This window comes from Melospiza melodia, chromosome 6, assembly GCF_035770615.1.
Source record: "Melospiza melodia melodia isolate bMelMel2 chromosome 6, bMelMel2.pri, whole genome shotgun sequence".
Lineage (NCBI taxonomy): Eukaryota > Metazoa > Chordata > Aves > Passeriformes > Passerellidae > Melospiza > Melospiza melodia.
The window spans coordinates 55,419,839-55,433,426 of record NC_086199.1 but is presented as its reverse complement, the minus strand read 5'-3'; the positions used below and the strand labels follow the sequence as shown (position 1 = coordinate 55,433,426).

At 49.4% G+C, this 13,588-nt stretch overlaps 1 protein-coding gene across 4 annotated transcripts in view; it reads right to left on the bottom strand.

Annotated features, from left to right (window-relative positions):
• The window catches only part of DAGLA (diacylglycerol lipase alpha), a 62,615-nt gene that overhangs the window by 19,032 nt on the left and 29,995 nt on the right, over window positions 1–13,588 (bottom strand). For all 4 annotated transcript variants that reach the window (XM_063158319.1, XM_063158320.1, XM_063158318.1 and 1 more), the window contains 8 exons: window positions 12,661–12,799; window positions 11,833–12,044; window positions 9,782–9,883; window positions 9,195–9,333; window positions 5,865–5,952; window positions 2,241–2,375; window positions 1,477–1,554; window positions 543–667 (listed from right to left, as the gene is read on the bottom strand). In XM_063158319.1, the coding sequence (XP_063014389.1) occupies window positions 543–667; window positions 1,477–1,554; window positions 2,241–2,375; window positions 5,865–5,952; window positions 9,195–9,333; window positions 9,782–9,883; window positions 11,833–12,044; window positions 12,661–12,755 (974 nt within the window). In that variant the 5' untranslated portion in view covers window positions 12,756–12,799. The remainder of the gene's footprint in view (window positions 1–542; window positions 668–1,476; window positions 1,555–2,240; window positions 2,376–5,864; window positions 5,953–9,194; window positions 9,334–9,781; window positions 9,884–11,832; window positions 12,045–12,660; window positions 12,800–13,588) is intronic.

The following is a 13,588-nucleotide window of genomic DNA, read 5'->3' as shown; positions in this document are numbered from 1 at the left end:
AAATAAAAGTATTCCAAAGGAATCACATTCCTCCCAATAGCCCTGGAAGTGCCAAAAGCTTGTCCCCAAATTGAATCCGGTGACAGAATTCTGGCAACTGGAAACAAACCCTTGCACCGGGGCAAAAATTCTGAGCTGGAAAAATCCAATTAATCTGAGGGAGCACAGCCCAAGCCAGGCAAATCTTGGAGGTCTTTTAATCAGGACCCAAATGTCAACTCCCTGATTTTTGAGCTCCAGGAAGCTCTTTTTGGACTTGGTGTTGTGCCAGGTGAGTTGTCTCCACTGGCTGTTCCATGCTCCAGAGAGGATGGAGCAGAGGACAGGCTGGTTTATGTACTAGGAACTGGAAGGGATTCAGAAAGCCTTTGGAATATGAAGCCCAGAGAGATGGAAAGTAAAAATACAAGGAGAAAAAGACAGAATATAAATCGAGCAGGGAGGAAGCACCAAGGGGATGAAATAAACATGGGGAAAAACGAAGAGTTTTTCTAAATGTGGGAAAACCAGGCAGGAAAAAAGGGATGAGGGTGGGCACTCACGAGCAGGATCTGGCCAGGCGGCAGAGTCCACATGTGGGTTTCCTCATGAGGTAAATGGGCCATCCATAGGCAGCCAGGGCGAAGAGCATGTAGTAACACACCTCCCGGTACCGCTGCATCTCTTGCTGGAAGACACGGCACTCCCTGAGCCTGCCATCTCCTGGAATTCCCCCCTCCATTCCCTTTTTCCATGGTTAGGCACGTGCTGAGTGCCAGCCCCCTCTCCCAACTGCGCTGTGGTGACTGAGGAGAGCGAGGTGGGGATGCCAGGCAAGAGCCACCCCCTCCCAGAGATTCCTCTGCCTGATTTCCTGAGGAATTCTCTGGGGTATCCCACCATGCTGCCAAGGAAGCTCCTTCCTGCAGATCAGATTTGGAAATGAGCTCCCTAAATATCCCCCCTCCAGCAGGCCAGAGGATGCCTGGAGAGGGCCACAAAGCCAATGTGAAGCAGTTGCATCCTATAAAAGCTCAGTTATTCCAATGAGCTGGATCGGGGGTTGGAGTTAAACACAGCAGGATAATCAGAGGGGAAAATCAGGGAAACATCAGGGAGAAATCAGAGGTAAATTGGAGGAAGAGCTGAAGGGGGAAATGGCAGGGGGATAATGAGGGGGTAGAAATTTGGTGGGAAAATCAAAATCAGGGATAAATCAAAATCAGGGATAAGTCAGACAAATCTAAATCAGAGATAAATTAGGGATAAACCAAAATCAGGGAAGAATCAAAATCTGGAATAAATCATGGATAACAGTGCTGACTCTCTTGCAGCAAAATCACCTCACCAAGCCTCCAGAGATCAAGTTTCATTCCATTCTCATGGAATTTCTTGGATCATTTCAAAGAGGGGCAGAAAGGCATAAGAGAAGCCAGTGAGGAAAAGAAAACAAGGATCACAGGTGAGTTTGGAGGATCCCATATCCCAGGGCCTTACCGCATTCTTCAGATCCAGGTATTTGGTGTTCCTGGTCACTGGCATTCCAGACAGGAAAGCTAAAATGTCATTGTTTGCCTGGAAGCCACAAATACACAGAAAAATTCCTACATGTGACAGCAAGACAAAAATCCACTCTCAAATATCCCAACCAGGCCCCTCAAATACTTCCAATGGTTTTACTCCTCCCTGATTTGAATCCCAACTCAAGGGGGGAAAAAAATCATTAAAACAAATCAATTTCCTATTGGGCTGACAATGTGCAAACCTCATCAGCAGCTTGGAAAACTGGGAATTTTTCCTGAATCCCAAATCAAGGGAAATACTCCAATAAAATAAATCCCATTTCCTACTGGCTTGACAATCTGCAAACCTCAATAGCGGCTCGGAAATTTATGAATTTTGTAAATTTTAGGAATTTTTCCCCCTGCAGATTGCTGGAGTCTTCTCCATTATCTTTATACAGTGGGAATAATCTTCCCATTCATTTCCATGTACCTACAACCCTCTTGGAGGTGTTTTGGCATCAAGAGAACCTCCTGTATCATCTGCCTGGAGAGGACCAATCCAGATTCCAGCACCAGCAGAGGCGTTTGACAGGGAAAAACTCATGGAAAGCTGCTGAAGTTCCCCATTATTTTTCTTCCCCACCTCAGCGAGCGAGAACAGCCCGCAGGTGAGGTGGGCAGAGCCCTGCAGCTGCTTCCCTGCAGGGAATCCCACCCAGGGCAGCTGGGATGGCAGGGGTTGCCACATTTGCCCACCTCGTCCAGCACGGCGTTGCGCTTGGCGCGCTGCCGCTGCCGCAGCAGCACCAGCCCCGCGATGATGTCCGAGGGCACGATGTCCAGGTCCCGGAAAAATTCCGCAAAAAGGTAGGCGATCTCGGAGTAGGCATCCTGCAAAATCCAGGGAGAGAGGGCTTGGAGAGGGAGGAGGAGGAGTTTGGGTGTGGGAAGCCTCAAAACAGGACACAGAGTGAGAACTGGACTCGTTTCTGGAGCTCAGCCTCCCAAACAGGCGCGAGATTCCTGCAGGGAATGCCAGATCTGGACTAATCACATGATTATTGTGTCGTGTTTGTTTTCCACAGTCGCACTCGGGGGCTGGATTTGTGCCGTGTGTGGGCACCTCGACATCCAAACAGCTCACACAGGACACAGGGAGGGAAAGGGAATGGGTTTGGCTCTCTCTATTCAACAAAACAGAGAAAATGGGATGAAAACCAAGCAAATCCCAATCCAGTGCTACCTCAGAGTCATCCTTTCTCCTCTAAAGCAGAATAAAGGCCATTACATGAGGAAAAAAACACTAATTTTGTCCTATTTAAGAGTCTCTTCAACCCTAACTTTGCCCTTGCATCCTTTTTCCCATATTTATCCCAGACCTGAGATCCTGTTGCCCAAACTTAACCCAAACCTGGGAGCCTTTCCCCAAATTTACTTCAGACCCTTTTGCCCACATTTAACTTGCCTGTACTTATTCCAGACCTGGGATCCTTCTGTCCAAATTTAACTCACCCAAATTTATCCCAGACCTGGGATCCTTTTGTCCATGTTGCCAGGCTTTTCCAAGTTTATTTTGGATGACACCCAAGCAAAAAGGCAAGAAAAGTACAACTGAGACACTGAATGCAGAATTCCCAGGAATGAAGGTGACCAAACCCAAAAAAGGAGGGACAGAAATGGAAGTGACCTGAGAGGGTCAAGCAAAGCCCTAGAGCAGAGGGACAAAGATATTTTGATGAGAAATGTCCTTTTTCCACTTTTTGCTCTGTGCTGCAGGAAAAGAAAACCACGAGACCTTACAGGAGAATATTCTGGGAGGCTGGAGAGGGGCTGGAATGTGGGTCAGTGCTGACCTGTCATTACTCCAGCCTAAAGACAAGGATGATCCAGAGGCTGGAGCAACAAAACATGGAGCTGTACTCACCAATGATCCATATTTGACTCCTGCTATCCAAAACTTTTCCTACAAGGATGATCACAGCCTTACCTGAACCTTTACCCTGCGTTTTCATAGTATCCTTTATCCAGCATCAAAACCCACAAGACTGGAGTGTTGTGGAAACCCTGAGCACTCCAGGACGGGATTTCTCCTCTCCCTTCTTTGACCATCAAGACAGTAAATCCCTTCTCTTCCCTGCAGGAATGACCTACATCCTTTTATCCCTGCCAAACTCCGGGCATGTGGGATGACTTTCAGTCATTTTTCACTTCCCTACAAAAGCCAGTTAAATCCCCATTAAGAACTGGGGCTCCAGGTGCCAACTCTCTGTGCCAGCAGTGCCTTTGGAAAGCCACCGGCATTCCAACCGCAGTATCCTTGAAATCCTGACCTCATCAATCCTAGCATGGCTCCTCTGAGCTCACAAGAAATGCCAAGAGCCTCCAAAGGAAACAGGACAAACACCCATTAATCCAAAGTGGCAGCTCCAGCGCTGGATGCTGTGACAAAAAAAGGCCCTGATGGAAGTTCAGTGCATATTTTCCGCTCCAAAGGAACAGCTTTTTCTGGGAACACCTGACATTATTCCTGTTTGTCCACCTGGAGTGCTCTGCTACAAACCCTGAAGGCTCTGAGGCTTCAGACTTCACCCCAGATCCTTTCCCCAAAGCCATGTCCATTCCATGAAACACTTTTCCAGCCCAGAGGACAATGATCCTCTGCTGCTACATTTTTTTTCCATGGGGTCTGGGATGGGCAGCAACGGATTCATTTCTGATCCATTACGTGCTCATTCATTCCACACGCTGCCATGCCAGGACACAACGTCAGGGCTTGTTCCTGCAGAGAAAAGAGGCTGGAAATTGCTCAAAAGCTGGATGTAAAGTGGAAATTCAACAGCACGAGGAATGTGAGGCATTTGGAATCCACTTTTATTCCAAGCTTAACAAAAAAGAGTAACAGTCACTGCAAAATGGAAAGTTTGTTAAAAAGAATTAGAAATATTTGGAATATTTTGCAATACTGAATAAAATGAGAGTTGTTCAGGGCATTCAGGTGCCTGTCAGGGCTCTCTCTCCAAGGATGCAGCATCCATACTGAGCCCTCAGGGCAGGAGTCTCCAGCACCTTGGCAAGGTGACCTGGATGTGCTCTCAGGGAGAAGGGAAGAGCCTCTGCTCTGAAGCACCAAGGAAAAGCTGCTGTGGGAGCTGCCAGGGCACAAAGCTCCCTTGGTCTCAGTTTTCCAGATGGATTTCCCCAGCAGAGAAGCTGGGAGATGGCAGGCCTGAGCTTGAACTTCCCAGAAGGACATTCCCAAGGAACATGGTGGCATTTCAGCCAGGGAGAGGGATCCTGGGAGGGGCAGCATTCTGAGACACAGTTCTGGATTTCTGCACAAGGACTGTGACAATTCCTGAAGCCTTCCACACTCTGGAAGCTGCACCTGTGGACAATTCCACAGCACTCCCTAAGAAATGCTGTTAATCCAATTCATCACCTGGGAAGAACAAACGTTCACCTGACTCTCCTTTATTTTTCCACTTTCCCTTTGGAGCTTTCCATCCCTGTCTCATTTCTCTTCCTCTCCACGTTCACATCCCTTCCAGTGTGCTCCTTTTCACGCTGCATCCTTTTGGAGCACGAACTCTGGGCTATATTTAGTGAGGACACAGCGGCTGTGGTCGGTCCCTTGGTGCTTTCCCTGTCATTTTCCGTGCCCTTCTAACTGGAGTTAAACGTCTGGGCGGATTTTTTGGCCACTGCTGGTTTTGTTGGAATGTCCTTGATAAATCCCAGCTTTTTCCCTGCGAGGTTGTAACTAATTCAGAGCTCAGTGTCTGCAAGTACACAAATCTCCTGATTTTTATGACTTTCTCCTCCCTTTGGGAACAACTCCCTGGTTCTGCTGGCTCCTTCAGGAGTCCTCAAATCCTCAGAATTTTAACTGACTTAGTTAAATCAAAAGCAAACTTTTCAAGCTCCAAAGTTTGACTTGCCTCTCCAGCAGGTCCTCCGGAATGCTGGTGAATCCCACCCTCAGGCACAAACCTGCTCCTAGTGATTCTAAGGAGAATGGAATGATAACTTTTGGGGAAGGAGTTTCAAGGCCTTTACCCTTCCCTGCTAGAGAACAGCAAGGGAAAATACCAATGGCAGCACATGAAAATTTCCAGTGACCTTCTTGTGGATCTATGGATTAGACAGTTTTTGATTGTCAGGAGATCCAGAAGGATTTTGGTGATTCTTCCAGGTTTTTGTTTTCACATTTCCAAATTCTCCTCCTTAAGGGTGTAAGATTGATGGAAACAACAGGAGAATGCACTCAGGAAAGGGCTGATAAAGGGAAATGGTAGGTGCCCAGGATGTGCTAACCTGAGGGAAAACAGGGATTTCTCCCACTGATATTTTGATTCCCAGCAGGAGATATTTGGTACCCACCGACTGGGAGTCCTTTGTCCGTGTGCAGCAGAGGAACACCTTGAGCCTGCGTGTCCAGCTGCTGGCTTGTCCCTCTTCCAGGCGGTGTCTGGGGATAAAGGGGAGAGCAGGAATGTGAGGAGAGGCAGAACATGGTGTAGGATCCAACACGGAGTGGCACAGGCTGTGCTGTCCCTGGAAAAATGAGATAACGTTCTCCCAATCCTCTTTTTCCCCAGGCTGAGCCCCCTGAGCTCCCTCAGCCACCCCTGGTGCTCCAGCTCTGTTCCCTTCCCTGGATATGCTCCAGAGAAGTGTGAATCCACAGGATCAAGCACTGTGTTTGGACACCTGGTATCCTGCGTGAATGGGATGGATGGAATGAAGTTCCTGTTGCAATTTGGCAGCTGCTCCATGTGCCAGGATGTGCAACCACTCAGGAGGAGAAAGTTACCTCAGGGTGAGGGAGTGGGAATGGCACAAGAGACCCTGAGCATTTCAGACATGCAATTTTTCCCAATCACAGAATCAAGGAATGCTTTGGGTTGGAAGGGACTTTTAGGATCATTGTGTTCCACCCCCTGCCACAGAAGTAGGGACTGACTCCGGGCCAGAGTGCCAAGCTCCCTGAAGTCCATACTCCTCTTTTTTTTAGGGAAACACAGATTTAATGCAGGCCAGAGCAATCCAAAATAAAACACCACTCCATTTTCTGGCAGGGTATCCCATCAGGATAAGTCCAAGCCCAGAAAGTGGTTTGCACCTGGAAGGAAAGGAAGCTGGCAAAGGAATATTTGCTTGAAATGGAAGGAGCAGATCCCACAGGGATCCATCAGCTCCTGCCTGAGTATCTGAAAACAGCTCTCCATAACCTTTCAGAAGAGGAATGGGAATATGAGTGGCAGCAGGGCTTTGCTCCCCCAGATTCCAAAGAACTCCAGAATTTCCCTGGCAGCGTTCAACAACCAAGTGCACTCTGAGCTGTTTTCCCTCCATCTTTTCCCAAATTCTTTCTTCCTAACTTCCACTCGTTCAGTAGGAGCTCCAAAGCTCCATGGAAAAGCTTTGGCACAGCAAGCCAAGCCCTTTATTGGGTTGTTTCTTTTTCCCAGCCCACACACACCACGATGCCACTGGGAAAGGAAAACCACCGTGGGATACAATCCAGCCAGGCAGAGAACTTCCTCATCTATTCCTTGGAAAGGATTTCTTTCAGCAAGAGGGAGAAGTTGGGAATGTATCCTTTGGAAACAATTGTTTGAGCAGTGAACAGTCACATTTGATGTTTGTTTTTCACATCATAGCCCACAGCGTTTGCTTGTTAACAGCTGTTAACATTCCCTTTCCAGAGGGAAAATCCATGAACAGCAGGAACAAGCTCTCCATAAATACTGCAGGCCTGGAGGGAAAAACCCAGCCAAGGGAGAAAGGCCTTCACTCAGCTTTCTGAAATCTCAAAATTCCCCACAGAGGAGAGAATTTTGGGGTTGGTTTGAATTTACTTGTGCAAGCTGTGGAGCTCAGATTTGCTTTGGAAAAACCATCAAGAATTCTGGAACGGTTTGGGATGGAAGGGAGCACAAAGCTCAACCACTTTCGGCCCCTGCCATGGGCAGGGACAGCTCCCACTGTCCCAGATTGCTCCAAGCCCCATCCAGCCTTGGACATTTCCAGGGATGGAGTAGCCAGAGTTGCTCTGGGAAAACCATTCCAGTGCCTCACCACTCTCACAGGAAAGAATTTTTTTCCTTGGATGCAGTACTACATCTGCAGTATCATCCTTCTTATCTTCCTGGGAATGTCCTGATTCCAAGCAGAATCACCATGCTAGGCACTAATTCCAAATATTCCAGTCCACTGTAACACATTGGAAAGGTCAGGAGGAATATCTGACATTCCACAAAAAAACCCAGGCTCCTTCTCACAGAACTTGATGCACTATTCTTAGAAAAGACCATTTTCCCTCAAAAGGGAGACCTCATTCCAAGTCATTGGAATACAGAAAAATACATAAACCAAATGAAAAATGGGATATTTATGGAGTGGTTTTTGAAAGCCTCATTTTTTATCCCTCGGATCCTGATGCCCTCCAAAGCCACATTCCTCAAGGACAGTCACAAATCAAAGGAAACAAAGCCTGTTTGTGTTGTCCCCTACTGGAAAAAAATCCTTCAGAAAAAGCTTTGCTTGGTGAAAAAAAGCTTTTTCTCTCCCCATCTGGGGAGCTTCAAGATGGAATCAACTCTTAATTACAAGATTCAACTGCCAACACAAATGGAATTGTTCCTTGGCCAAGACTAAATAGGAGAAACCTCAGGGCAAAAGGTTGGATTTTGGAGAGGAAAATAAAGGAAGAAAGGGGATTTGGAAGGAGATGCTGCCTCAAAGTAAGGAAAATTTAAGCACACACTCAGCGTTTCCACAGAAAACCCTGCTATGGGATGTGGACAAACAAGTTGTTGTGATCAGGAGGGTACATGAGGACCCACAAATCCAGTAATTAAGGCAGAATCCAGCTGGATTCTGCATGGCTTTGCCTCCTTTGGATGCAGGTGCCGACACACAGCACCTGACAGGGAGCTGCATCCTCCCAAAATTCCCTTCAGCGGAGCAGAATGGTCCCTGCAGCAAGGGCAAGATCCTGAAAAATCAGGACACCCTTCCAGAAACCTTGCCCTGGGAAGCTGTGGTTGCCCCATCCCTGGAAGTGTTCCAGGACAGCTTGGACAGAGCTTGGAACAACCTGGGATAGTGCAAGGTGTCCCTGCCCATGGCTTAAAGGGCTTTAAGATCCCTTCCAACCCAAACCATCCTGTAATTCCCTGGCTTGAGGAGGATTTTGGGTGCCTATAGCCATAAGGACACAGCACTGGTAATGCTGAAACCCTTCATTGGTTCTTTCCTTAAATCTCTGTGTCCTTGGATAGAAGGGAAATTCAGTCTGCTGTGAAGACAGGCTGGGAGAGCTGGGAATGTTCAGCCTGGACAAGAGAAGGCTCTGGAGAGATCTTAAGCGCCGCAAGTGGATCCAAGAGAGCTGGAGAGGGACTTTGGACAAGGGGCTGGAGGGACAGGACAATGGGAAATGGCTTCCCACTGACAGAGAGAGGGCAGGGACAGATGGGATATTGGGAAGTGATGCTTCCCTGTGGGGGTGGTGAGGCCCTGGAACAGATTTCCCAGAGAAGCCGTGGATGCCCCATCCTTGGAAGCATCCAAGGCCAGGCTGGAGCTACCTTTTCTAGTGGAAAGCATCCCTGCACATGACAGCGGGTTGGAATTCCATGATCTTTAAGGTCCCTTGCACCCAAGGCACCCTGGAATTCCAGATCCCAGGGAATGCTGCCTCACCTGAGGTTGTAGGTCCTTAGGTTGCGCTGCCGGCGCTTGGTGGCGCGGAGCTTGACGAAGGTGCGTCCCGTGGGATCGAAGACACACAGCACAGTGATGCACACACTCAGGATCACCACCCAGTTGCACACCACCATTCCTGGAAAAAAAAAAAAACAAAACAGGAGTCACGTGCTCTGGCTCTTACTTCCCACCCCAAAAGGAAATCCTCGGGAAAGGCTTTTAAGCCACAGCTGGATGAGTCTTCCGGCTGTTTTATGGGGCCATTAAATGCTCCCTGAGTATCCGGGGCTGCACCATTAACATCATCCCCACCAGGAGACTGGGAAAGGCTTCCAGGAAAACAGTAAAACCATTCTGAAGGGCAAGAGCAGAATTTACAGACTGCCCTTCCCTGGGAACACAGATCCCTGCCCGAGCGCCGGCAGCACAGGCGGATGAATGGAAGGACTGTTCCGAGCAATAAACAGGAAAACAAGCCCCACATTGACAGCTCCTAGCCACTTCCCAGAGTCAATCGGCACAGGGGAATGAAGGATGCCCGCCAATCCATTGGAATGCTCCCAGGCCACATTCCAGCTCCGTACCCAGGGTGACACTCTTGGCCGTGATGTCGTTGCAGGAGGTGTAGTACTGTGTCAGCCACACGATGCCCACGATGGCGTACACGAACTCAATCACCAGGATCGCTGGAAAAAATGGGAACAGCACGGATGACAGCAGCCTCTTCCCTAAGGATGAGCTCCTCTTCCCATTTTCTCACAAGGAATAGGTATAAAAACGCTTTGGAAGGGGATGTGTAAGGAGATGAGCCTAAAGTGTGACATGTTCCAAACGGCTCCGAAAAAATGGGATCGTGGAGGGGTCAGCGCCCTTGGTTGTGTCACAGGTATGAATCAGAGATCCAGACCTTCCTCCCACGCTGCTGGAAAGACTCCCTGAGGCAGCAGGAATGACAGAACCCAAACCTTAACTACCTCAGACAGCTGGCCTGACTCACGGATCCAAAATATGTGAGTGTGTGGATCCAGGATTAATCCTGCTCACTATGCTTAGCAAACATTCTCAGCACCTTTGCAGCCCTTCCCATAACAGTTCCAAGGAGACAAGCGCCTAAGGAGCTCCTCAGTTTTACATGTGACTGACAGCAAACTAGAAACTGGGGATTAACAGTGCTTCCCTGGAACAACAAAAGCTGGGAAACTGCTCTGAAGTGCCCATCCTCCCACTTTCTCCCCAGAATTCCAAAGGACACGTGGGCAATCAGGTGTGGAGAAGGTGAATACCTTGCTTGGGATTGCTAAATTTTGGTGGAGCTGAGACTAAATCCAGCCTGGCTTATCCCACTCACCCTCCTTATCTCCTGCTGGCACAAAATCTTTCCTTAAGTGGCTTTGCTACAGACCTGGAAAGACCAGTTCCAGGAGACAGAGCTTTCCTGGGCAAGGAATCAGGGCTGGGACTGGTTCCTGATGAACCCAATTTATGCCTGAGTTAGGTTTTGCTTTCCTTGGCTCCTCTCCCCTTTGCCTGCTGCAGGACAGGAGCAGCAGGAGCAGGGATGAGACATTCCCAGGTTCACATTAGAGTTAATTCCCTAAATTCCTCTGCATTAAACAGCACATGCTTAAATTGGGATAGTCACATGGACCTTGCCCACGCACTGGTCACGCTCCCACTTCCATCAGCACAACTGATCAACCACCAGGAGCAAAATACCCAGGAAAAAGGGAATACAAGACCCAAAATCCAGAGGAAATCCCACTCCTGAGCACACAGAGAGTTTAAGGAAAGAAGAAGGGATGTTTTGGGGGGCCAGGAAAACCTTTCTTTGGACTGTCCCTACCTCCTTTGCCCCACTTAGTCTGGTTTTAACACAAACTGCCAGGCTCTCCATGCTTCCCTAGGGAGACTGGCTGGGAAGCTGGAGAGGGAGATTTGTTTGCTGTTTGCGTTAACGACTTGCACTGAGCATTCCAAGTCTTCCAGACTGAGCTTTCAAGCAAGGTTATCCTTATTTTAGAGGATTCTGCAGGAAAACAACCCGGCAAAAAGCAGGGATGCAAACGGATGATTTGTTTGGAATGGATTTGGCTCTGAATCCCCCAAGATTTTTCTCTTGAAACCTTTCATTTGGCACAGAAAAATCTGATTAAATTTCTGTACCTGGAAGGCAACAGAATCCAGGGAAAACAAGCTAAAAGGGAATGAGGGATCAAGGAATAGCTCTCTTCCCTGCTCTAGTTTTTGGAGAGGGAACAAGAGGAATTGCTTATAGGAAGATAAAGGGAGTGAGCAGGTAGAAAACCTCTTTTGCTCCCAGTGCCTGGAGGGATGAATCAGGTGAGTCAAGAGGCAACACCTCGGGGTCAGAACCTTTGGGATTTATGCCTCTATCCTTGGAAAACGTAGGGGGGGAAAAGAGAGACAGAAGGGGAGCAGATTCCATGAGAGGAAAAGGAGGCTATTTGGGACATCGCCCGCCAGTCTGACAGCCACGACAAGGCGCAGCCTATGGATTCATCGGGATGCACGGCACATCCTGGCAGCCATCTGGCCGTGCCAGAGGAGCCCCAGAGGCAGGGAGAGGAGGCCCCAGGGCAGAGCACAGGGAAGTGTGGAGGCTCCGGCCGCTTACCCAGTCGCACGTAGAGGACGTACTGCATGGAGTCCCGCGGCTCCGTGTACAGGATGCTCCCGCGCATGCTGAGCCAGATGATGGCCAGCTCGGCGATCATGCAGCTCAGCAGGATCCCCAGGTAGCCCCGGCCGTGGTCCACCAGGTTCAGGGAGCACGTCTCGTTGGGATTGTACACCAGCCCGAAGAGCACCACCGAGAGGATCACAAACCTGCCGGGCAGGAAAGCCAAGGAAACCACGGAATATCCCACAGCTCCTTACATTATTCTTCATTTGGGCCACAAACCCCCACAAGCCATCCAGAGGCCCTGCTACCCCCATCACAATCATTTCATCCGTGCCACATTATCCCATGGGATTTGCCACTCCAGAGAAGTCGTGGCTGCAACATCCCTTGGAAGAGTTCAAGGCCAAGTTAGACAGGGTTTGGAGCAATCTAGTGGGAGCCATCCCTGCCTATGGCAGGGGGTTGGAATTGGATGGTCTTTGAGGCCTCTTCCAACCCAAACCATTCCAGAATTCCATGCCTGTTTTTCCTGAGCTTCTGTAGAGAAACACGACCCTAAATTCTAGTGGAGAATCTTGGGCAGCACAGAAGGATAACAAAAAGCTCTAGTCAGGCTCTTTGGAACTAGGCTAGAACTTGGAACAGAGCTAAGCTGGAAAACGGGAACAGAAGCTGGAAAAATGTTGGTGTTCATCAGGAATGTCCCAACCAAACTTTCCGGCCCCATGTAGAAGCGCAGGGAGAATTTCCAGCCGTGCCAGAAACAGCCAGAAGAATTCCTGGGTGAATTCCAAGCATCCTTGTGCCCTTCTCACTTACCAGGTGGTGTGAAGGAGGAAGAGGAAGACGGCTGGCAGAACCAGGTCATCGCTGCCCACAGACCAGCGCCGGCGGAACACGACAATCCCTGGCATGGCTGGCAGGTCCCGGGAAGTTCAGCAGGCACAGTACTCACCTCCTGGAAAAGAATGGAAGCAAAGCTGCTGCTGAGCCTCTCCAGCCCCCTCTGGAGAGCCCCACAACCTGGGAGCCATCCTGGTTTATCACAGAGCTGCTTCCTTCCAGCACCAGGGGGCATGGCATGCTCGGGAAGGAGGGCTGGGATTGGAAGGAGTGGGAAGTATTAGGTGAAGCTGGTGTGTAACTCATCCAGATCCACTTCATGGGATTACCTGGAATCCTGTTAGGCTGTGATGGTGAGCAGCCACTGCGGGATTTGGGACAGGTCATCCTGGCCTCAAATCTTGGGAAAACCCTGTTACTGTGTTTTTCCATGCACAAACCTGCTGCCAGGCTGTTGTTGTCCAACAATTCTCCCCCCCACACTTGGCTCAGGAAGCCAAAATATCCATTAACAGCCAGTGACAGCATCTGGGGAACTATAGACTGGCTCCCAACAGCACTTTCAGTGAGGATATTGGCTCCTAGGAGATCTCCCCCTGGACCAGCAGGAGCATCCTGCCAGCTCCACATCTCCATCGCATCCGCACCGGCCCTGACAGGCACGACCAGTTCCAAGGTGGAAGATTGAGGAGCTGCTGTTCCTCCCTGGGTTTTGTTTGTGCTCCTATTTTTAGGGCTTCCCAAACCCTTTGGAAAATAGAAACAGGAGTGGTGCAAAGTCACGAGACTGCACAGGGCGCTCCAGCCTCCTCCAGTACAGCCATCCCACTCCATCCCAGCTGGCCGTACTCCAAACTGCTCCAGAGGGACTCTGGCAGCACACCTTATCCCACTCCTGCCTTCC